This window comes from Pelecanus crispus, chromosome 4 (genome assembly GCF_030463565.1).
Source record: "Pelecanus crispus isolate bPelCri1 chromosome 4, bPelCri1.pri, whole genome shotgun sequence".
Lineage (NCBI taxonomy): Eukaryota > Metazoa > Chordata > Aves > Pelecaniformes > Pelecanidae > Pelecanus > Pelecanus crispus.
Window position 1 is genome coordinate 82,939,527 of NC_134646.1, and position 23,735 is coordinate 82,963,261.

The 23,735-nt window shown below is 39.3% G+C and overlaps 2 protein-coding genes across 4 annotated transcripts in view; one reads left to right on the forward strand and one right to left on the reverse strand.

The window, feature by feature from the left end:
• The window catches only part of CTNNA2 (catenin alpha 2), a 459,260-nt gene that overhangs the window by 150,089 nt on the left and 285,436 nt on the right, over positions 1 to 23,735 (reverse strand). The window lies entirely within an intron of this gene.
• On the forward strand, positions 10,928 to 12,493 carry LRRTM1 (leucine rich repeat transmembrane neuronal 1). Its single transcript, XM_009486889.2, has one exon. It carries the CDS (start codon positions 10,928 to 10,930, stop codon positions 12,491 to 12,493), a length of 1,566 nt encoding a protein of 521 aa, XP_009485164.1.

Sequence of the window (23,735 nt, forward strand, 5' to 3'; positions counted from 1 at the left end):
GGGGGGGTGGGCACAGAAAATATTTCTAGTTTGAATGGAGATTAAATGTCAAGAAGACTGGAGTTGCCATCTACTGGAGTGTGCAAAGAATGACAACTGCCATGCAAAAATCCTGAACTGAAAGTATTAGTCACAATAACAGTCTAGTTACATCGTATATTGCTCCATAACTAAAAAAAAAAGGAAATCTCCAAAGACAATGAATTATTCTCCACTCTTAGCTTTTGAGAAGTCAGAAGATGCACGAGGAGGCTGTGTTAAAACAATCTCATTTGCCTATGCTATGCCTATCCACATTCAGCAAAAGATTATATTTATCACTTCTTATCAGAACACAGACAATTCCACTCTCCAGCTTCAAAAGCACAAAAAAATGTCAGAATCTGAAAAGGAGATAATGGTAAATTCTGCAAATATGAGCATCTAATCATTGCTGCATTTTTAAACCACCACTTTTTAACACAAGATAATATTGCAGAATATCTTCAGTTCATGAAACACTGACAAACATAACAGAAATCTTCTTAGAGTTGCTTATCATCAAAGACAGTTGCTCAATATTCACTGTGCAGTTCCAATAATGTGTAGTAAGTTCATATGCAAGAAAAAAAGTATTCACTCTTATGTTTGTCAATGATCTAAAGTAGAATTTTTATTTCCTACATACAGGTCTTGCAAAAGACCAATTATTTACATGTGCAATTTAATAAAATAAGTGTTTACAACTGGACAGACAGACAAACCAGACTTCTCCAGGGCAGTTCAGAGGAGAAAAGAAAGCAAGAATGTCCTTAAAGTGCTGTGAATAAAATTACATGAAATTAGCAGGAGACATGATGTTGATGACTGCTACAGCCTGGAAATTCAGTGTATTTGTAGACATGAGCACAACATGTCCCGTCTCACAAGACCAAAACCTAGGTAAAAACTATACACATGTCCTGGGATTTTTTGAAGGCAGTTTAATATTTTCTCATATTTAGTGAAGATGTTTATTAGTCTCTTACTAAATGTAGAGTATGAAGTGACTGGACAGAAGTATCTGACATGTGAACTATGTTATTATGATTAATGGAGTTCATACATAAAGGGTTATTTCTCTGGAAAACACCAGATTGAATAATTACTGGAATTAATCCCAAAGGGCTTTAGAAAATTTTCTGCCCAGTATCAAGTCACATTTTTATCACATTTTTCTTTTGACTAGAGGGCGATCTTTAATTGCAGTTTTAAGTTAAACAAGTACTGTAAGCAATTCATCAAACATGATGAAAAATGATGTATTTCTCTAACAGTCCTTGAAAGTAGCTAATTCACTTTTTACCCTCATCTCTAGGCAATATAGCAAAATCCAATCAATAAATAAACTGGTTTTGTTCTGCCTCTGAAACAAAAAAGCATACTGTCCCTATTTTTCATGCATCGGGTTAGGTATAGAATATCCTACAATTGATATATTGGAATATTACTGGCAATATTATGAAGATAAGTAGGGAACAGATGATAGCATTATTTGGTCTCTTGGATTTCTTAAATCTAATCAGTATTTAATGGATGCAATGGTGCCAGCAAATCCAGAAAGTCAGAGAACACATCTCAAAAGACTCGGAGCTGAATGTGTTTCAGGGAAGTACCCCAAGGTCACCATTACTTTGCAGTGTTGCAGATGCATCTAACAGGCTCCACGGTCCAGCAGACTGAGGACCAAGAAAAAGCGGTACATATCAAAGGTTTGGGTTTTTTAGGTTGTTTTTTTGGTTTGGTTTGGGTTTTTTTAATTGTGGGTTTTTTGAATTGTGGGTTTTTTGGTTTGGTTTGGGGTTTTTTTGGTTTTTTTTTTTGTGATAAATGCTTTTATAACTGCTGTCAATATGATTTTCTTTGGGCAGAAGGTAAAGAAGCAAATACCTCCCAACTTCACCCCTCTGGTACTAGGGAAGCTTATTCCCTCTCCATTTTCAATGTCTCCTAATGCTCATTGCCTTCATGGCCCTCATGGCCATGAAAACAGCTAGAAGTGACTTCTGCTGTCCTAATGTCAGCGTACGGTCCAAGCTCAGCTAGCAAAATAGGCTGCAGAAAGACAACATGACCAAAACTCAGCTGTATATAGATTACATATCTGGGAGCATTGTCATTCATTCATTCTTGTCCAACAATTATTACTTCAAACACCCAAGCTGCATTGATTATTCATTAGGACATAGCGAAAGATAGTCCATGTTGGGCATTATGCAGGGACATAGGAAGAGACAATCCTTGAAATTAAGAGCTGGAAACAGGAAAAAAAAAAAAAAAAAAAAGAAAATTAAGAAGAACAAGGGCATAGAACGAGCAAAAAAATCATATACAATTAGAAGAAGCAAAGTGAGGATCAGGACACATCATACTGCTTCCAGGATTCATTTTTTTTTTTTTTTTTTTTTTTTAAAGCTAGGTATCTTTAATGCCTCTCTGCTCAGACATTGCTAGTTCCAGTTTTTAAGTACAAATCCGATGCCCATTTGCGGTTCTCGCTCTGCTTCTGGTCTCTGTTGGCATATCTGGCAATCACCGTCATAGCTTGCTTAATCACCTTTCGTCCCCCACCTGCCAATTCCCCAAATGGGCCCCCGCTGAGCAACGTACGTGGCGATGCCAGTACAGATTCCGGGGGCTGAAGGATGATTTGGGAAGAGCTTCTCTGCCCATCATCCACAGGGCTGGGGGAGAAGGGGAATCACCGGGTACAACATGCTGTGGGACACGAACCCTCAGCCTGCATTTATAGACCACACCAAAGAGGTGCACAGTTCAGGAGTTTCACACCAATGATTTCCCACATCTTAAGGATCGCTGTTAGGAACATTACTGTTATAATCATGAAAAATGGTTATTCTCCCACAGCCATGCACGCAACATACAGCATCCACTTAAATGCATAAACACCTTTTCATAGACAAAAATCTCTGAATAATGGGGAAAGAACTACAATATATCTTGAGCCACAGGCATTTCACTGATACTGACCTTTGATTTTGATTTAGAGGCTCTAACTAATAAAGCTTGGCTCTACACCAAATCTGAAGAAGAAAATCAAGCACTCTCTTGTCAAATTATAATTAATTTGCACTACAAAAAAGGAGCAGAAGCAAGCCAAGTGTTCTTTAAAAATGGTCTCTAGAATTCAAAACACACAGTAAAATGTCCTATATCTTGAAAAACAGGGTGAACTTTTCCTGTCCTTTCAAGTTGATTATGCATCTTTCCACTTATTTAAAATATAAATTGAGTCTTAAAAAACAATAAGCTCTTAATGTTACATGAATATTAAAGATTAAAAATTACAGCAGTAGGAGAGAAAATATGATTCTGAAACATATCTGAAGTAAACCCTACAGCTTTGTTACTATTTGCATCCCAGATCTGCTGTTTCACTTTTAAAAACATATATAATGTGAGGGTAATTTATGTTCATATTATTGTATGTATGTTGAGAATGTGGTTTGCATATGCTTTCTATAGCTTTGCAGGTAAATTCAGGATCTTTGGCTATGTTATTAGAATTTACTATACCTTTCCATACATTTAATGAGAGTAAAGGAGCAACAGAAAGTTTTGATTACATTGTATGTTTCTTCCTTGCAATACATAAAAAGTCTTTAGCTCAGACACATAAATGCATTGAAATAAAACCAAACAAGAGTCAGGAAGGCACATTTCAAAGACTGCCATTGGATCTCACAAAATTAAATTAGCTGTTGAGCAAAGATGCGTTTCTAAGATTACACATACACCACACCCAAACCACGCCCACCATATGAAACTGTTCAGTATTGCCTCAGTATTTTTAAGTTGTTTTTTTAGAAAAAAAGGTCAGGTTATTCTCTTTTTTTAGAAGGCATGACTATCTTTTGTTATGCCTTTAAATATGTCCTTCTGAGACTCCTGACCCATGATTATCGCTCTTAGACATTACATCAGTTGCAAATAATACGTAATGAAGCCATAAATATTTCAGGTAGTCAACAAGCCATCTTCTTTAAGTCTGCAAAAATCACAATGACTTCTATCTAAAATGTGAGTCTTCAACCTGGCTTCTGCATTATTACTTCTATGTATGAGCTAATGATTCAGATTCCCTCTAATCTCCCAATAAGGTGCAATACACAACCAACCAGGATTTCAACAGAATTTATCCTGCATTTCCCTTTCAGATTATGGATATCATCTGAGCAGAAGGATGGAAACATGAAAATCCTGCCTTCTCCATCTGCCAAAATATACCAAGAAGCACACATAACTGAGAATAATACAGCCCGCCAAAGATGCGATTGCCTGTTTGCTATAGGCGCTCTGGTACAGTCCAACATCTATTTCCATGACTGCATAATCTAGCTCATATTGTTCAGGTTTCAGAAAATCCAGGAGTCAGATCTAAGAACATTTCAAATTATATTATTTCCAGGTAATATTATCCAAAAGCAGAGTTTCCCTGTAAAATTCCCTTTGGAGTCAGTTTGAATGGTACACTCTGTTATGGAAGAGAATTCAATAAAAGTCTTTATTCGATTTCGAAATACTAGTTTAGCACTGACTTTACCACCAACCTATATTTCTTGCAATAATATATCTACAAAGACCAGCATAAAGTTTGTTATCTTTTCTGATTGTCCTTTAAAATACATTTGGAAAGGAGCAAAAGAAACGGATTAAGGACATCTGATTTTCTAATACTGAGAAGAACAGGTTTTCTGCTCTTGGAAAATTTTCCAAGAGCGTTTCATCCATTTGTAAAAAGACTTTCCAGGAGACCGCCAGGAACAGCTTTTAACTTGTTCATCCTAGCTTTTAATAATTGATTTCATAATTTCCTCTCAATTCTCTCTACTTCCTGCACCTTGAAAGTCTGAAAAGTGTTTACTGCCACTAAGGTTATGCCATTGATAAAAAGAGTGAACTGTTTTGCATCCAGAAGGCTATCCCAACATAACATGAATGACTTCCCTACAGCAGGAGTTTGTTGGCATGGTTACGGCTGCATCCCCAGGTGGGGCTTGCCAGCTTTCTGAGCAACACAAGATATTCTGGAGATGGATACAAAATGCCAGTAAGTCATGGACATATGATGGGTTTAGGGCCATAACTGATTTGGCTGCAGGGAAGATTTTTCCCAGTCCTAACCAGCCTTGCTATTCTGTCACTTTGTGGTATATTCATGGCTGCACCATCATCCAACCTCTCACAGTCTTGATGAATCTGAGTAAATACACCAAGATAAACTAACCAACCAACCAACCAACCAACCAGCCCAAGATGCAATGGCATCAATAGCCATCTTGGATTAGCTACATCCATGGAAGAACAGAATCCTTTCAGTAAAAAGGAATCTGAAAACACAAATAAAAGACCATTTAGCATTATAGTTTATTAGCATTATAGTTTATTCAAAAATAATCCTTGCAGATGAACTATCAACAGCAGAAGAGGGCAAAGTAGACGCATTCAAGTGTTTGGATAAGCTGTGGCCCTCTTCGCTCTTAAGCTAATTGGAAATCAATTACAGTTCATTTGCTGGCACCTCCAGAATTGCTTGGGAAGGTCTTGAGATGAACCTTTCCGGAGTGTCTAGCTTAGCATTTCTGAAGGTGGAACTAATCGATTTCCAATTAAGTATGACTAACTAAAACCTTTACAATTCCTAATCATTGCACTCTACACATGCTTCCTCCAAAACTTCCCGAGACATTTTTAGAGATATAAATTAGCAAGAATTAATTGAAAACCAAGGTGTAAATTTCCACTTTCCCTATAAACCAGGACTTCCAACAACCCAGTAACTTGACTGTAACACACCAGTCTTTGCTTAAACAGGATGGTACATAATCTTCAGCAATATGTTGATTAATCACAAAAGGATAGTTTTTACTTGTTGTCATTTTTCCATTATACCTGGACATTCACAACCAATAACACTGTCTATAGCTTTGACAGCACATCCAGAAATCCATAGGCAATTTCACAGCTACTTAAGATAGTCAGTAACTCTTTAGCTTATTCATGTAGTCTATCCGTAATGGAGGAGAGAGACACTTCATCTTACCACTGATATATTTTCCTAAAAATTGACATTACCACACTGCATTGACAATTCTGCACATAGGTCTTTATGGAGTTGTACACAAATACCTGCTGTTGAATGTGGCTGATGATGAGAATGGAGTGACTGTGATGAGAGAGAAAAGTGTTTATCACATTGTCAAAAACAATAAGATGATTTACGTAAGAATATCTATTATTTAAAGGTACTAATGAATCCAATGTGTCTGCTCTGCACTGCAATAATTTAATGGTAGTTACCATTATTACTTTGTCAACTTGAGTCGCCAGAAGTATTTTGGTCTAAAGCTTGGGTAATATAGTGCATTTTTATATTTACTAAAAGAGACATGTTATATAGGTGATGGACTTCTTATCAGCTGAAACCCTGAATTCTGTATAGAAGGGACAGCTGGCCAAATGCCAGCGATGACCAAGATATAAATACTAGAGGAATAACATATTTAATTTGCTTCACTTGAAGTCATGTCTTTTTCTTCCCTTTTCTGTTTTTAAATCTTTCCTTTATACAAAATGCCATGATTCAGTGCACTCGAAAATTAAAGACTACCATGTAAGATCAAGGTTTGAGTCTGTCCATTCATGAAAGGAAATTAAAATCATCACTAAAGGTCCCACTTTTTATTATACTGATAGAAACCACTCAGAAAATACCAGAAGTAAGAAATATACTCAGTATTTAATATACCGTTTGGTCTTTTCATATTTTGTTGGTTAATATATTAAAACATGTATATACGCACAGTTAGACATCGGTGGCCAGATTCTGATCTTATTCACTCTGCCCTAGCCCCTGCATAGCAAACTCAGGCAGGTTAAATATCTAGGCACCAACAGGAATGCCATGCAATACAAGGAATTAGTAAGTATGAAATGATTCTGTGCCTAGTTAAATGATATGTGACATTAATCTGAACACAATATTAAAAATGTGTAGACTAAATACATTGAAAAATGTTTTCCTTTTTCAACCTGAACAATTTTGACAATCACTCCAGGGTGTTGCCAGTGAATAACACTTGTCATGACTCCACGAAATAGTTTCCCAGCTAAACTTTCTAAAACTTTACTCATGTTGTTATTCTGTAACCTACTTTACATTGATTTAATCAATCTCCCTTGAACACATAAAAACTTAGTTCGCGCTCTTAAAATGTTTTATAATAGCACATTTAATAAAGCTAATTTAAATCCGCTAATTTACAGAGATTTGCCCGAGGCTTTGAAACTTCAGAAAATGTGTAAACTTAACAGTTTGGCTGTGATAACAGCTCAGACAGTGGAAATTAAGCCCGTTGCATTACAATCATGTTCAAAGTGGCTTCCTAGTTTTATTGCACAGAAAAGTACATTTCAAAAAAAAAATAGAAGAAAAACAAATTTACAAAAGATATTTCAGGGCTAAGACATATATTCACCCAAGTTTGTCTTTTCAGATCGACATGCCACAATTCTTGAATTTGGTCACTAGTCTGCCTCAGCATCACAGCCCCAAACATACGCTGAGGTCTCCCATTTTAAGACTACGTGGATTCTTTTTTACAAACAAATGTTGGACAAATAAGAGCAGTTTCTCATGCAATGAACCTCCGACAGAGCTGTGGGATAGTGCGCTTAGGCCATTACTCCTGGGTCCCTAATCCTGTTTGTCAGTCTTCCAACTGATGCTCTATAGGTTTGGTACTGTCTGCTCTAATTTCTACCTCTGGAAACCAAATGATAATAGATTATATGCCAGTGTGGGAATAGGCAGATTGGTTAGGATCCAGGCTGTATCCCCCGTGACAGCAAGAAGCAGCAGTGAAAAAAAGGATTCAGCTCTTCACGGGGATGTATCAAGGAGTTTCATCTCTACTAGAGGAATCCTTCACTTTATGCATAGCATTTGGATGGTATCTAAGTGATCATTATCATCATCTGATTTGCAGAAAATGTCAGCTTTCCTTGAAGACACAGTTGAAATTTTTAGGGCTACTGTTGCAGACCTCTCCCCAGATTGTTATATGGGAGAAGGCAGTAAGACCTACCCCATGAAGACTCATAGGGTGGCTGCCTTTTAAGGGGTATAACCTTATCACTTTGAACCTTTTTTCATATCTGTGAAGTTCAAGCCATCTTTTTTAAATTTTTTCCTGCTAACGGCATCAAATTATTCACAAATGTAATCCGGAATATATTCTTGGACAAGGTTTTTTTTAGTCTCTTCCCCTGCTTCAATGCTCTTTCTCTTGGTTCTGTCATTGCTTTCCCTCCTGCTTTTGTGTACTGAGAAACAGAATTAAGGTGTACTGCAACCAGTGGACACTTGCATAAACAACCTGTTTTGAATAAAACAGCATGATCTAGGGAGAGGAAGAACACATTCAGCTTTCCTGCCCAAATGGTAAAACATATAAGAGGTTCATATACTATTGCTCTGACACCACTGAAATGCAAAGGCTGTGAATAGCAGAAAAATGTGAATAAACTGACTTGGGAGCATAAAAGCACATTAATTCCCAGGTTCTGAAACCGCAGACAGAATGTTTTATATTTGTCATTTATTTAGGACTTTTTTCGGCAAATACATTTGTAATGAATCTCCTTCACACATTTTTATGCACGAGAGCTTAAGTTTGCCTGGACTTCTATAAAACAACTTTTACTGCATCAAATTACTGCATTCCTCGATCTCTACCAGCACACGCTCACAGCAGCCAGCCACACTCATACACAACGAACAGCTCTAGGATTTCATAGCTCTCCAACGGCTACTTCAAAAAGAAGATTTTTTTTTTTTAAATTAATACGGTTGTGAAAAAGAAAGCAAATGTAACAGTTTTGCCCTGCCTCCGGCATTTCACAACTGATGTTGACTTAAAATTAGCACGATCTTCTGCAATACTTGTATCTCCATGTAAAACTTCTTCATAGAGAATTCAGGCAGAATCGTGAGCTGTCAGCTCTGATTGCATTCACCAGCACACAGGCTTTAGACTCTATTTCATAATAGGAAAAGATGGCCAGCGTTTTCCTGACAGAAGTATCGTATATTTTTCAGTCAGTAAAAATTATAGAGAGAGCTCATTGTCAATGCATTTCCCATAGATAATGAGGACTGCAAATTATCAGGCACGGATCTTTTTGGTACACGGAACAAAAACCAGCACAATCTGCAGAACTTATTAACTAATCGGGTTTTAAAGCCCTTCTTTGCATACTGCCGACATGGTCAGAGTAACCTATACATTGATCTTATTCCAAAAGCACAGTAATCTTTATGCTGCAAGAATTATAGTTTTGTGTGCCATAGCATACAGTGCAAAAAAAAAAGAAAAAAAAAAAAAGAAAAAGAAAAAAAGCCTTTAGGAAAGGCATGTGCTGAACACACACAAAATATGCAGGATGGAAAAAGACCAAATGTAATTAAAGCTTATATGAAACCAGACATTCCTATTTGCAGAGCTCTGGCTGCATTTCTATGAGAAAGAATGCACAGAATTTCAAATCATGCTCTATTTAGACAATGTCAGAATAAAACCACATTCCCCCCACTCCACCACCCCAAGACTCCAAAAGGCAAATCTCATCATCAGAATTAGAGAGAAAAAGCAATCCAAAGATCCTGGTTTACATATTCCTTCCCAAACCAAGAAATCAAGTATCTCCCTCTCCCGGCTAATAGCTTATAAATTCAGACTTTAAACAAAAGAAAAAAAAAAAAAAAAAAAAAAAAGAATCCTAATTCTCAAGCTTCCTACTTAGCACTGCCTCGCTGTTGATGATTTGTGCGGCTGTGTGTGCGTGCGTGTTTGAGAAATGGCGAGATAGGCTTAAAGTATTTTCCATTTCATCAAAGAGCATATATTACTTTCCTGGTTCGCTCAAACGTTGGTTTTATGCCCACCCCTTTTCAATCTGCCCATGTCTGAGATGCACAGTGCAGGCGTACAATCATGAGCAGCTTACGACACTCAGTGAACACTAGGTGCCTCTGCATGCTCTAGCAACATACTGCTCAGCTGAAGGGAAGGGATTCTTGCTGTCTCTCTCTGCTCTAAGCATCACCTAACAAGCAAAGCGAACAAAGAATGGGAAATAAAGCTACCCTTAGCCGGTCAGTGAATGAATGGTAATCTCTCTATGGAGTAAAGGTTGTGCCGGTCAATGGTCGTTGCAAATGATGGACATTAAACAGATTGACAAATCCTGTGGAGTCGTTAGTAAAGAGTTTGGAGTTTTTTTCACGCCACAGTGTTAACTGCAGAGAAAAGGACAGAGGGAGAAGGAGAAGATCAAGCTCATGTACATAGTTCTGAAACTTGCAGGTCCTAGGAGTCAGCTAAAAAGCTAGCTGGACAAGCCTTTCGCTCTTTGAGCAGAAGCGAAGTGAGACATTGTGAGCTTGCCAGCCTTGCACAAAATTGAAAGGGACTGAATTTGTAGCACAGAGGGGTCTTTTTTAGCTCTGCATATAATTAGTCCAAACACAAAGGAAGCAACTGAATGGAGGTTGTCATTCTCTGGAAAAGGGTGGGTAAGACACTTTTTAATTAAATTCTTTCATGAAGAAAGATTTTTTTTTTTTCTTTGCTGCAGCATTTAACATGAACAAAATCACTATCATTTTACCTTTGAATGTCTGTGAACTTTAATGCTGCACAGCTCCTGCATGCTGTAAAGTGAAATATTTGCCTCTGTGTTTGTTCTGTTTGCTGTTTTGCTTTGGTTTTCTGGCTTGGTTTTGGGTTTTGGTTTGGGTTTTTTTTTTTCCCTTAAATAAAATATGATGTAGAATTTGAAAAGATTCAATGGACATTCTCAAGCATATTTGGAAATATTCTTGCTAATGGATTTCCTTCTTATTGGTCTCTGTTTAAACTGGCTGCTGAGGAAGCCCCCGGGGTTGATATTGTGTACGCTGGGTATCTTTTCTAAAATGCTTCCAGCCGTGAATAGTGGGTGTCCACAGCTATGTCGGTGTGAGGGCAGGCTTTTGTACTGTGAATCACTGAATCTTACAGAGATGCCTCGCAACCTGTCGGGCATGATGGGCTTGTCTCTGCGGTACAACAGCCTTTCAGAGCTGCATGATGGACAGTTCACAGGGTTAATGCAGCTCACGTGGCTCTATCTGGATCACAATCACATTTGCTCAGTGGAGGGGAATGCCTTTCAAAAATTGCGGCGAGTTAAAGAGCTCACCCTGAGTTCCAACAAAATAACCCAACTGCCCAACACTACTTTCCGACCCATGCCAAACTTGCGCAGTGTGGATTTATCATACAACAACCTACAGTCTTTGGAGCCTGACCTGTTTCACGGGCTGAGAAAACTAACAACTTTGCACATGCGGTCGAACGCCATCAAGTTTGTGCCAGTGAGAATTTTTCAGGACTGTCGCAGCCTGAAGTTTCTAGACATAGGATACAATCAGTTAAAGAGCCTGGCTCGAAACTCTTTTGCAGGCTTGTTCAAACTCACTGAGCTGCACCTCGAGCACAATGACTTGGTGAAGGTGAATTTAGCCCATTTTCCCAGGCTCATCTCCCTGCACTCTCTCTGCTTGCGAAGGAATAAAGTTACCATCGTAGTAAACACTTTGGACTGGATATGGCAACTTGAAAAAATGGATCTCTCCGGCAACGAAATCGAATACATCGAACCTCACGTTTTCGAAAGTGTACCTCACCTCAAATCCCTGCAGCTGGACTCCAACCGGCTGACCTACATCGACTCCCGAGTCCTCGACTCCTGGAAGTCCCTCACTAGCATCAGCCTTTCTGCAAACGCCTGGGACTGCAGCCGTAACGTTTGCGCCCTGGCCTCCTGGCTGAGCAACTTCAAGGGTCGCTACGACAGCAATCTGCTCTGTGCCACCCCTGAGTACGCACAGGGCGAGGATGTTTTGGACGCGGTGTACGCTTTTCACTTGTGTGAAGACTCGGCAGACCCAACGAGCTTTAACACCTTCTCCCCGGTAACGAACAACAGCGACCAAACGTTCGGCTACGGCTCCGCCACCGCCACGTACGACGTGCAGGACAGCGAAGGGGACCAAACGACCTACGCCATAACCGTGACCATGCCCGGCGAGAACTCGGAGAACGCCGTTCAGATTCACAAGGTGGTGACGGGGACCATGGCGCTGATTTTTTCCTTCCTCATCGTGGTTTTAGTGTTGTACGTCTCCTGGAAGTGCTTTCCAGCCAGCTTAAGGCAACTAAGACAGTGCTTTGTAACACAGCGCAGAAAGCAGAAGCAAAAACAGACCATGCATCAAATGGCTGCCATGTCAGCCCAGGAGTATTACGTTGATTACAAACCCAACCACATTGAGGGAGCCCTGGTGATCATTAATGAGTACGGATCTTGTTCCTGTCACCAGCAGCCAGCGAGGGAATGCGAGGTGTGATTTTCCTTGGGGATTTAAACAGTGTGCAACCAAATAACAGCGTGCAGGCAGAGAGTGGCACGGGGGGGGGTTGCTGTGCTTTGCTGGTGATTTCTGACGTGCTCCTCTGCCAAAATTGTTAAGAGGGGCTGTCTAAAAGACTTGATATTTTAGCTTTATCGTGTCTTAAAAATCTTCAGGACAGTCAATCTTAAGATTTCATATGCTAATACTCCCTTTGAAGATCTGTCAATATTCAGGAATCTGAGAGTGTAAAAAGGTACCAATTATTGATCTTTTGTAAACTAAGAAAACTGTTTAAAATAAAAAAAAAATAGCATTTACAGTTTTTACAGACTGGTGTATATTACATGAATTGTTCCCTGTATACAAAATGCAACAGTTTAACCTCTTTTTCTCTTCATACCGAGTGTTGAAATGAAAGTCTAGGAGCAAAGAAGCCACGTAAAATAGCAAGCTTAAAATTAACCAGATGGCTTCACATTGTAATTAGTACACATTCACTTACATCATGTTACTGAAGATATGAAGCATGACACTGGAATTCTATTTTTGTTAATGTGCTACCTGTAACTGGATGTCAATACCACAAGGAGCCAGTGGACCTCAGAAAGGCTAAAGTTTTGACTGTGTCCCTGGGACAGGATTTCTGAGGATTTTTAAGTACCGTTCACTTGTTAGTTGCTGTAAGATCCATTAAAACTGCATCATAACCCCTAGAGGTATTTTGTATCAAACCTGATCATACTGCAAAGTCTCGCTTAAAAGGAAAAACAAGAAACAACAAAACCCAAACAAACGAAACACTGCCAAAAAAAGTGCTTGCTGTCATTTTCTTTAAAACCAAACAGACAAAAAACCTAAATTTAAGGGCTTTTACTAGCGTTTCCCACTTTTATGCTTGTTTTTAGATATGCTAAGAGCAAAGAAACCCTTGCTTTGTGCACTGTGGTGCCACGGTGAAGGGGGAAGAGCAAAAGCTATTTGGGTCTCAGTGGTGAAACCTGTGTGTTGCCAGTCAAAGCTCAGCTGTAACACTGTCAGAGTAAGACCGAGAGTTATTAGAGCGTACTTCTGGGTCCTATAGCAAACTGCTAGCAAAGCCTAACTCGTGTCCCTCGCTTTCACCAGCAGCCTTCACTAACAAAACAACTCTCAAATCTCTGCAGAGGCTGAAAGTATAGGAACCCTCCTTATTAATGACTGCTAAATGGAATTGATGGCTATAAGCAGTGATTCGATACTGTAGAGTCACACAGCTGTTTTATTTGACTGCCCTTAAATAAAGGCTTCCTTTCCTCGTATTTGGGATTTTTCATTCCAGTATGTGAACAACCTACTGAATGATCTTTTCAACAACTCCTCTCATGCTAATGAAGACGAGGTAGTTTTATAACATCAGGCAGAGCATCTTGAAATTTTCTTCATACAGCATTACATGCTAATAAAATGTTACAGATAATGAAGTGGGTACCACTTCTATGCTTTGTACATATTTCTCTATCCTTAGGCTACCACAAATAGAGGAAAAAGTCAGAAATCTAAAATATGTTTTAATTTAACACAGGCTTTTTTCTTTTTTTATAGCATCGAAGTGCCACCTACCCTTAAAAGGCTACAGCAGACTTATAAAGCAGAGGATAGGCACAGAATAAACCATTTTTTTTCCTGCACGGCAGGTTTTAGCCATTACTTTTAAACTTAAAGAGTGAATTTTATATTTTTTTCTGACTGACACTGTTTTTAAGGAGTCAGAACTGATTTTCCTCTATTTGGTACATCTCAACCTGTTTAATATTAAATATGACGATAGCCTCTTAAGCAAAATTTTTATTTAGTGAGACTATAATGTCATCTGTGAAAGCAGTGAGACTATGTACCGGGAGAGGACTTTTTTCACAAGAAATTTAATGAAAATCAACTGCTGTTTTAGTAAAGCCACTGAAAATTCACCCACGGCTTTGAAACAAGCCAGTGCTGTTAAAACTAGGCTTTTCTCTCTTTAAACAAATGCCCATTTCTGTTTCTGTGCCTCAACCCCACAAGGGCCTGACCCATCCTGAAACTCCCAAGTGACCTGAGGGGTTGAGCGCCCAGATATGAACCTAAGAGTGAGGGCAGAGAGTAGGTAAGGATACCCTTGTATCTTTGGGTGCCTGATCCTATTTTAAGAGAAAATGCTTTATCCCATGCTAACTGAGGGCCAAATTGTATGTATTTTCCCCATTAAACCCTTCTCTGAGCTCAATAGGGAATTGAACTGTGAGAAATTGGCTCTCTCACTTTGGACTATGCTATATGTTCCTCAAATCAACATGCAGCACTGCAGCCAGAAGGACTGCTTTCAGCTAGTTGCCAGGAAGCTTCCAAAACCAACCAAGACTGTTAAAATGTTGTCTGTATATGGTAAAAAAAATACATATGAATTAGCTTTATTTCTATAACAACCCCTTGTTGCTATAAGGGAACGTATTAGTTCAGTCATGGTTTTGCCCCTGTGAAGCTGATGCAAGACTGATACTGACAAACAATCATCCCGTGGTTGTATTTCTATGTATTTTTAGCATATTTGTGGGTTGTATTTTAAACACACTAGCGATTGCACCCCTCTGGAATTATTCCTGCTGTTTATTGGTGTTAGCAACCTCAAGCTATGTTTGCAAAGATGTGAGCAATTCCGCCTTTGGAATTTATTCACCTCTGTGCTTCATGCATCTTGCATTGACAGCTCAAGTAAACCGAAGAGAACATTTTTCTTTAAAGGTGCAGTGATTTCCTAAGTGAGAGCCGATTTCGGTATTGCCTGTTGCCGTTTCTCCTGAAGAGAGGTAATGACCATCAGTGACTTGCCACCCTTAGCAGGGTGATGGATGGATCCTCCATATAGAGCACAGCACTTATTAAACTTCAGAAAATGCTATATTTCAAAATCTTCATACGGAAATTTTTTCTAAGTGTAATATCTTCTAGAGACAACCTCCTAATGGTCTCCAGAGGATATCTGGAGATCTGGATACCCTCTGAATATCTACTGGTGGAAAGAGGGGTGTCACTGCTGTTGCATGGCATGAAGGTACTCCACAGGGTGCCCCCATCTAGTCTGAAAGTTTACATGAAAAATATATGGATTGTAAAGAAATAAAGGAGCAAATATTTCATTTCAATCCAGCCATTGCAAACCCAGTTATTCATCCTGCTCCAGGCTGCTTGCATTGGTATGTATGAGCGTTATTATATTTGTACTGCATTTATAGCAACTGCAGGGACAAATTTTCCCTAACTCCTTCTTCCAAATTTCGTGTTCACCAACTGTCCAGAGATGTGTCATTCCCTCTCTTTTGATGCCCTTATTCTGGCTTATGAAATGGCTCCAGGAAAAAAAAGGAAGAAGAAAAAAAAAAAAAAAAAGCTTTTGGGGTTAGTTGTGACAGTTTGTTGTTCAGGAGATGCTTGGGGAATATTGAAGGAATGCAAATATTTAAAATATTCCCCTTTTAATGTTCCACTTAATAGGACTAATCTCCCTTTTATAATTAGGTAATTAACATTATTTTCTTTTTACTTAAGTGTCTTTTAACATACAAGACAGGGTGAAAGGCAAGCAAAAGAACTACCTTTTTTGAGGATGGTTAACACTACCACTGTTACAGATCTCTAATATGCAATCTCTTGCTGCTAACATCAATACACACTTACAGTGCACCCAGTGATGAAGGAACTGTTGCTGTGTATGCTTTGAATGTATATGAGAGATGATTTATTTTCCTTTCTGCTTTTTTTCTTTCCTTTCTGTACTACTTTAAAAAAAAAAAAAAAAAAAAAAAGAGTGATATGAAACCACAAAAGCAATGCTAATGTACCACATTCTGTTTCTGGCCTGAATATATAAAATACAAAGAAACTCTGTGTTAAAGCTGCAAATTCCCTCCTTTACCACACTGTTTAAGTACTGCAGGGGGTTAGACCAAGGGGATGAGCTGTTCCTCCATGTGCACAGCAGCAGCTAGACGCTCTGTACCGGTCTGAAGATGCAGTCCCATGCCTGCTTCCTAACTGCCTTGGATACGTGTGCCAGAGAAAGACCATCAATGATTCCTAAGGATATTTTTGTATGCTTTAAAAAAATTCTGTATGTTTTTATGGCTGAGGCATTGAGGGGCACTTGAAATGAGCCTATTTGATCGTTTTTCTTTGGTTCTGATAAAAAGCCCCTCATTTGCTTTTGAGATGGACTAAATTTATTTCTTGTGTCTCATTCTGCATTAATAGCAAAAGGACACTGAATACCCCTCCCCTTCCCCCCAGCTCCTCCAACGTATTCAGAATGGCAAATAAAAAGGAGTATTTAATTAGGAAGCTTATTTCCAGTGCTATAATAATAATAATAATAATAATAATAAAAGAAATTAAGAAAAGACAAAAGATGAGATAAAAGACTGGAGTAACAACAACTAAATCAGGTTGTTGCTGGCTCCCTTTGCCTTTTCTTTTTTAAAGATGGTAAATCTAAAGGACTAGCACAGATGAAAAGCCAGGACTGAAGGTGGGTGGAGAAAGTAGTTTTAGAAACTGAGCAAGCAGGGATGAAACAGCTTCTGGCAAAGAGGGTACAACACTAAGTAGCTTCATTGAGCAAGAAAGAGAAAAGGAAAGGGTGAAGGGACAGGATGAAAGGGAAGACGAGAACCGGTGGGAAGGCAAGGACCACTGTGCATGCAAGGAAAATGAGATTTTTCAGTGCCTTCACCTCCCACGTTAAGACTGTGGCAAGGACAACAGCAGAGATTTAAGAAAGATAGCCAGCTTCTCTCTCCGTCTTTTCAAACTCACAGTCACACACACACACGCTCTTATTTGCAGAGGCGCAGACGGACATGCTTTCCCAAACACACACGCGTGCGACCCCGTCATTTCCTCTGCCACCTCCCTGTTCCCTGGGAGCACAACGTCCCCCTCAGCCATCATTTTGGTCACTGAACTCCAGCACTGTGCTTCTCCCACTAATATTTTTGTCTGGACTTCTTAGCTATCCTAGTCACAGCTCACGACAGACTTTCTAGAAAATCAGACTTTTCTACCCAAAATATCTATTTTTTCCCCATCCCTTAAGAAACCCTCATCTAGAGAGATGGGTGATCTTGAGCTATAGCAGATTCTCCTGCTAATTATATCCACGCTCATACTCCCTCATATTCAGCTTTCGTATTCACAGCTATTATGACAAACAGATCTGAGATATTTTTGCCGTGTTCAATTTATCATTATGCACCAAGGTTATACTTTTCCTTGACCTGCTCAACCCAGTCTAATATTAACAAATTGAGCATTTATACAGGTTCCTTTCCAAGCATGAAGTTGATTAAGAATTTAGGAAATGCTGGTGATTTAAAGATTAACCTTTCATATAATTACTGACATAAACCAGAGCTATTAAGGTATTAGAAACGACTATTCAAAGTATACTCTACGTAAAAAAAAGTCACATTTAGAGCCACGCAAAAGACTTGCCATACCAGCCAATTTTTTTTTTTTTTTATTAGCAGGAAAACCTGGTGAAAGGAAAGGAGTAAGCGCAGTCTGCCTCTGAACTTACGTAGAGGAAAGCAAGGCTAGAAAAATATTACAGAAACCAAGCAACAACCTTCTGCTGGCAAGACACAGCCTGTAATTGGGTGGGTGGCTGTGAAGATCCGAGATGAATGCTGCAGAGCACTGTAATTTTATCGCAGTGTGTCTGCTTTAAAGTGAACATATTTGCAATGAGATCTGTATTTCCGCGAGAACAGGGCAATTGTTTTTGTTACAAAGATAACGTCACTTGTTGGCATTCAGACACAATTATTCAGCCTTTAAACCAATTACTGTTCTTATTCGCTTTCGCTGGTGTGATAGTTTGGTGAGACAGTCAAATGTAACAGGCTGCATTGAAAGGAGTTTGAGTTCAAAGTACCCAGATTTGCATTACAAAAGAAGAAATTCAGTTTAAAATAAACATCAGCTTTTCACCTTTCCTCCACTATTCCTCTTCACAAAAAATCCAAATATGTACATCACTTACAGAAATTAGAGATAATTGGCAGCGGCTAAAGGATAATATTATGTGTGCCTGTGCTTGGCAAACAGCACCTACTATTCTGCTAAGGCACTTTTTATTTTAAAACATTTCGCTGCTCTCATGTTCTTCACATCCTCCCCAGACACAGTAACTACCGCCAGAAAGATGTCTTTCAACACGGGTGCTATGGGAACATGACCAATTCACTTCCATTTCTGAGCTAACAAAGACTAAACCCAAGATTTCAAAGGTAAGAGGTAAGTATAAAAATCTACTTCATCACTGAATTACCAATTTTAGCACGGCAGATTTCGCTGACTGACATGGTTAGGCACTAAGCCCGGTCGTTCATTTATTACGAACTTTGCTGCGGGCTTTTTCAAGATATACCTGTCTCCTAATAGCAAACCAGAGCACGATAACAGAGAGGGGGCTAAAAATTGTATTTTCAGCAAAATCTGAAATTAAAAAAAATATGCATAGACATATGAAATTGATTGAAGGGCTTATCCACTGAAGGCGATGCAGCTTATATACAGCAGCTCTCCATGAAGCAGCACACCTCTGTACTCTAGTGGTTACAAGAAGGTATGAGCAAACATCCTCCTAATAGTTGGGGACTCACACTGAAAACAGATTTCTGAATATCTTTTAAAACATATACTTGCCCTCTAATTTTTAGCCCTTCTTACCCACTCTCCCATCACTCATTCCCAGAACCTCACAGGCTGTGTGAATCAAAAGCGGGGGGAGGGAAGAGGGTAACCCTGAAAATTCCAAACTAAACTGCAAGAACAGTCCACAGCTATTGAATTCCAGAGGTTTGCATTCTCCTAACAGCTGCCAGCCCTTTGAAACACATCTGCTATCAACACTCCTTGCAAGATGAGAGGTAACGTGAGCTCCCGAGAGTAAACCTGAATCTGTCTCTGTAGTTCAGTGCCTCTGCTGACAGTCTGGCTTGCTAAGAGAGCCTGGTAAATATTAAAGAATGTTAATAATAATAATGAGATAAAACACCTAGGGATTTCCCGCCCCCTCTTTTTTTTAAACTTGGCTCCACACTAAAGTTTATCTTGACAGAAAATTTACTTCTCTGATCCAGATTATTTCCCAAAGCAATTATTCAACAGCAAACAGAAAGTTGTGGCTGCTGCTAAAAGGTTTGCAATACCCATGCTAAAGAGGCCACAGCATGTCAAATGTTTACCTTAATTTCATGTAAATGTCACTCCATATTGGACATTCTGTATTTCTTTACCGGCATATGCAGCTGCCTCCATCTTCGCGAACCTTCGCCTTGCGCCGTAACTACTTTTACAAACAGCCAGAACCCAATGCTACTGTCAGATCCAATTCCCAAACAACAGCTGGATGTAATGAATTTATCATGTAATTGCTGTAGTCTAATAAATTGAATGTGAATCCTATGGCCTGAAAGGCAAATAATGGAGACAATAAATGAGTAGAAGAAATGCACCTGACATACTCTCTGTGGGGAAAAAAAACCCACAAAACAGAAAACACTGCTTAAACTTGCAGAAGGTGGAGGGTATCGAGCATCAACTGCACAAAGGTGAATTACATGGGATAGAGAAAATCACTGCTAAAAAATAAAGGGGAAAATTGAAAAGGGGACAGTGCCCACAGCAGATTAATCAGAAAGATAATTAGGTGATAACCAACACGGGAGAAACTCATCAAGGGATAAGAAAGCACTGTGGTGGTATTTGCTGACAAAATCATAGAATCATAGAATTGTTTAGGTTGGAAAAGACCTTTAAGATCATCCAGTCCAACCATTAGTATACACAAACATGTATTTGCAGGGCGGGAAACAGCAATCCATGAAGTCCCATGAAGCTGCACCCTGAGCTTACTCCTCTGTCCATCTTTGCTCTGTCATGATGGGCTTTTCGGTATATTTTTAAAAAAATTAACTATTTTATTGCTGTTATGCGCAGAACTGGACCCTTGGAGATTGTGCTTTTACTTTATGTGAAATATGCCAAACCAATCGTTGTTTTTACCATGGGTGGGACTTCTAGCCTGAAGTAAACCCTGTTGTATCAGGGCTGCATATGTATTTCCCTGATTCCAGCAACTGTTAGGGATTACATGGGGTTATTCAGCTGGTGGAATGAAGACCTTCCCAAAAAGTTCCCCTAAGTAGTTTTATGAAGTTATAATGTGTAACTTTCATAAAAAAGGGAGTTGAACACTTTTCTCTTTTGTCCCTGGTTATGTTTTCCCATTATGTACAATAACCTAGCCCCAATCTGTCATTTTTCATTAGCAAAGGAGTCAAGCTATGGCTGTTAATGACAACCCTTAATGAGGATTTGATGAATAAGTCCTGGAAAATCAAACTTGAAAAAAAGACTAAAATCTATCTCAGATCTATTGTTTCCAGGTAATAGAGATGTTAGCAATTGGGAAATAAAAGTGAGAGTGTTTAAAGCAAACTAGGGCATTTAAAACAACAAATCCGTAGGTCCAAATAATGATTATCAAAAAATTTTAAAAAAAACCCCAAACTGTAAAAATGAAGTGGAGGTGCTGGTAAAAAAAAAAAAAAACAAACACCAGATTTCTAGTAAAAATAGCTGTTGCACCAAAAACTGAATAACTAAAATACACTGTAGTTCCTCTCATTTAGAGATGATCACAATGGACTGGTAAATCTTACATCAGTAGCTGTTAAGTTTGTTTCAGGATCTATTAAGGTCTGTAATACCACACAATAGGGATAAATTGGCTGGTCGCCTGTGGAATAACATCACGCTTCTGTAATAACCTGCAGTCCTGAACTACCATAATAATATCAAACAAGTGGTACACAAAAAAGACAATTTTGTATTTGGACTTTTAAAGGGCTCTTGACAAAATGCCTTTAAAAGATATTCAGCTTCTCATACATAAGACAAGCCCTATGGTCATAGAAAACTAGCTAGGCACCCAAAAATTTGGTGGCCTTTTACTCAATACAGAAAAAAAATGAAGCGCAGTATGGTCCCAAGGCCAGGGCTGCTGAATCATCCCAGCTACAATCAGGAACTGTGTGGCATTTTTCAAATGACAGATTAGTTCTATTGCAAAAAGTAATGAAAATCATGAGGATGTGTAAAGGGACGTCCACAAGCTGAAAATTATAAAAGCTTTGATGGATGAAATTCTGAATTGTCAAATCCAAAGCAAAAGACACAATATAAGGAAAACTGGTCATCCATGCCTTGGAGATGTAAGTTATATTATAGAATCATAGAATGCTTTGGGTTGGAAGGGCCCTTCAGAGCCCCCCCAGCCCAGCCCCTGCAGTGCCAGGGACAGCTTTAACCAGAGCAGGGTGCTCAGAGCCCCGGCCAACCTGGCCTGGGATGTTCCCAGGGATGGGGCCTCCACCGCCTCTCTGGGCAACCTCTGCCACTGCCTCACCACCCTCACTGTAAAACATTTCTTCCTTATAGCCAGCCTAAATCTATTCTTCTTTAGTTTAAATCCGCTATTCCTTGTCCTGTCACAACAGGCCTTGTTAAAAAGATTGTCCCCATCTTTCCTGTAGGCCCCCTTTAAGTACTGGAAGGTTGCAATAAGGTCTCCTCGCAACAGTTGGACAACTATCTGGATATTGCATTGAATAACTCTGCTCGGTGTGCAGAGGAAAAAAAAAAAAAAAGGAGGAAAAAAGAAAAGAGGAATAACATCTAAAATGCATAGGTAACAGAACGGCTTTCAAGAAGTTAAATAGCTTGATACAAATCCCTGCTGCGCCTTCAGTTAGAAAGCAGACCCCGTTCTGTTAAGCAGAAGTTAGGGAAGTGTATGAGTGGTAGATAAGGCCAAGCTACTGACAAGTCGAAGGCTGAATGCCTTGGGAAAGTCTGCCTGTGAGGAGAGAGGCAAAGAAACCGGCCCTGGAGCCGCAGCGCAGCAGCAAAACGCGTACCCATTCCCCATCTAGTGGCCGGTCCGCACCGCGCCAGCGCGGAGCGAAAATCATAGAATCATCGAATCATCGAATCATCGAATGCTTTGGGTTGGAAGGGACCTTGAGAGATCATCGAGCCCAACCCCTGCAGTAATCGCCACGAGCAAAGGCAATGCGCTGGCACCTGATTTTAGAACAAGCGGGCACCCCCTCTTTTCTGGTCCCCTCACAACTTTATGTTGCTTCCCTTTATATTATTATTATCTGCTGTTCCTCATTAAGCTGCCCCGTGTTTTCCTTTGTTGTTTCTTGTCAATACTTAACGCAGAAGCTGGTTTACAGCAGAGGTAATTTTTTTCTTTTTTTTTCTTGCAATATGCTTGTACCTACCTGTAAGAAGATGATATGGAGTGCGACAGGGGCGAGGCACGCTCTAGCATCAAAAATAACCACAATTTAAAAAATAAACTTTGGAACTCATTGTACTCATTTGCATCACTGATGCAAAAAATAGGCATTAAAAAAGGAACAGTTGTAAAGGAATGGAAACATTGAACTAATTGTGTACATATATTCCTAAATTTTAGATTAAAAAAGGTGCTTTTTTAGGAACAGCATCTGGGACAAGGCACACCATGCAGTGGAAACGGTCCTTTTAATTTCCTACTCATGGACCAGTCGCTGAATTTCAGTGTTCCCAACCTGCCCAGCTACAGTCACCTGGAGAAACTGAGGCCAGAAGAACCTTACACATCCCCGTGTTTCAAATACACACAGGTTCTTCTTGGTCAGTTACTCCTCCTTCTGTCTTCCGTAGGACATTTGCTAAAATTGGAAGAATCCCCATTTTTACCAATTTCTCCAAATAATGCAATATAACAGACCATTTTTTTGTTCCTGTCTTTTAACAATCTTAGCCTAGAACATTTTGCGGTCCGAAGGAGCTGGGATGCTAAGCTGGATGCACTGAGGGGTGCTGCTGAGGACTGAAAGTTTCTGTTTCTGGTTCAGATATCACCGAACACTTTGTTAGGACTGTACATTTTCTTTAAGTTCCTGTTCTCTACCACAAAAAAACAAAAAAAACAACCGGTGGCTTGGAGCAGAAGTTCCACTTTCAGGGAACCTACTGCATCCTCAAGCTAATAAAGTCCGGTGTAACAGGCTGTGGCTATAGGGAAGATGAGAAGTAGCAAGGGATTATGTTTTTCTCTTGTAAAATCTTTCCATCACTTCAGTTTTCTCAATCTCTGCTTCAA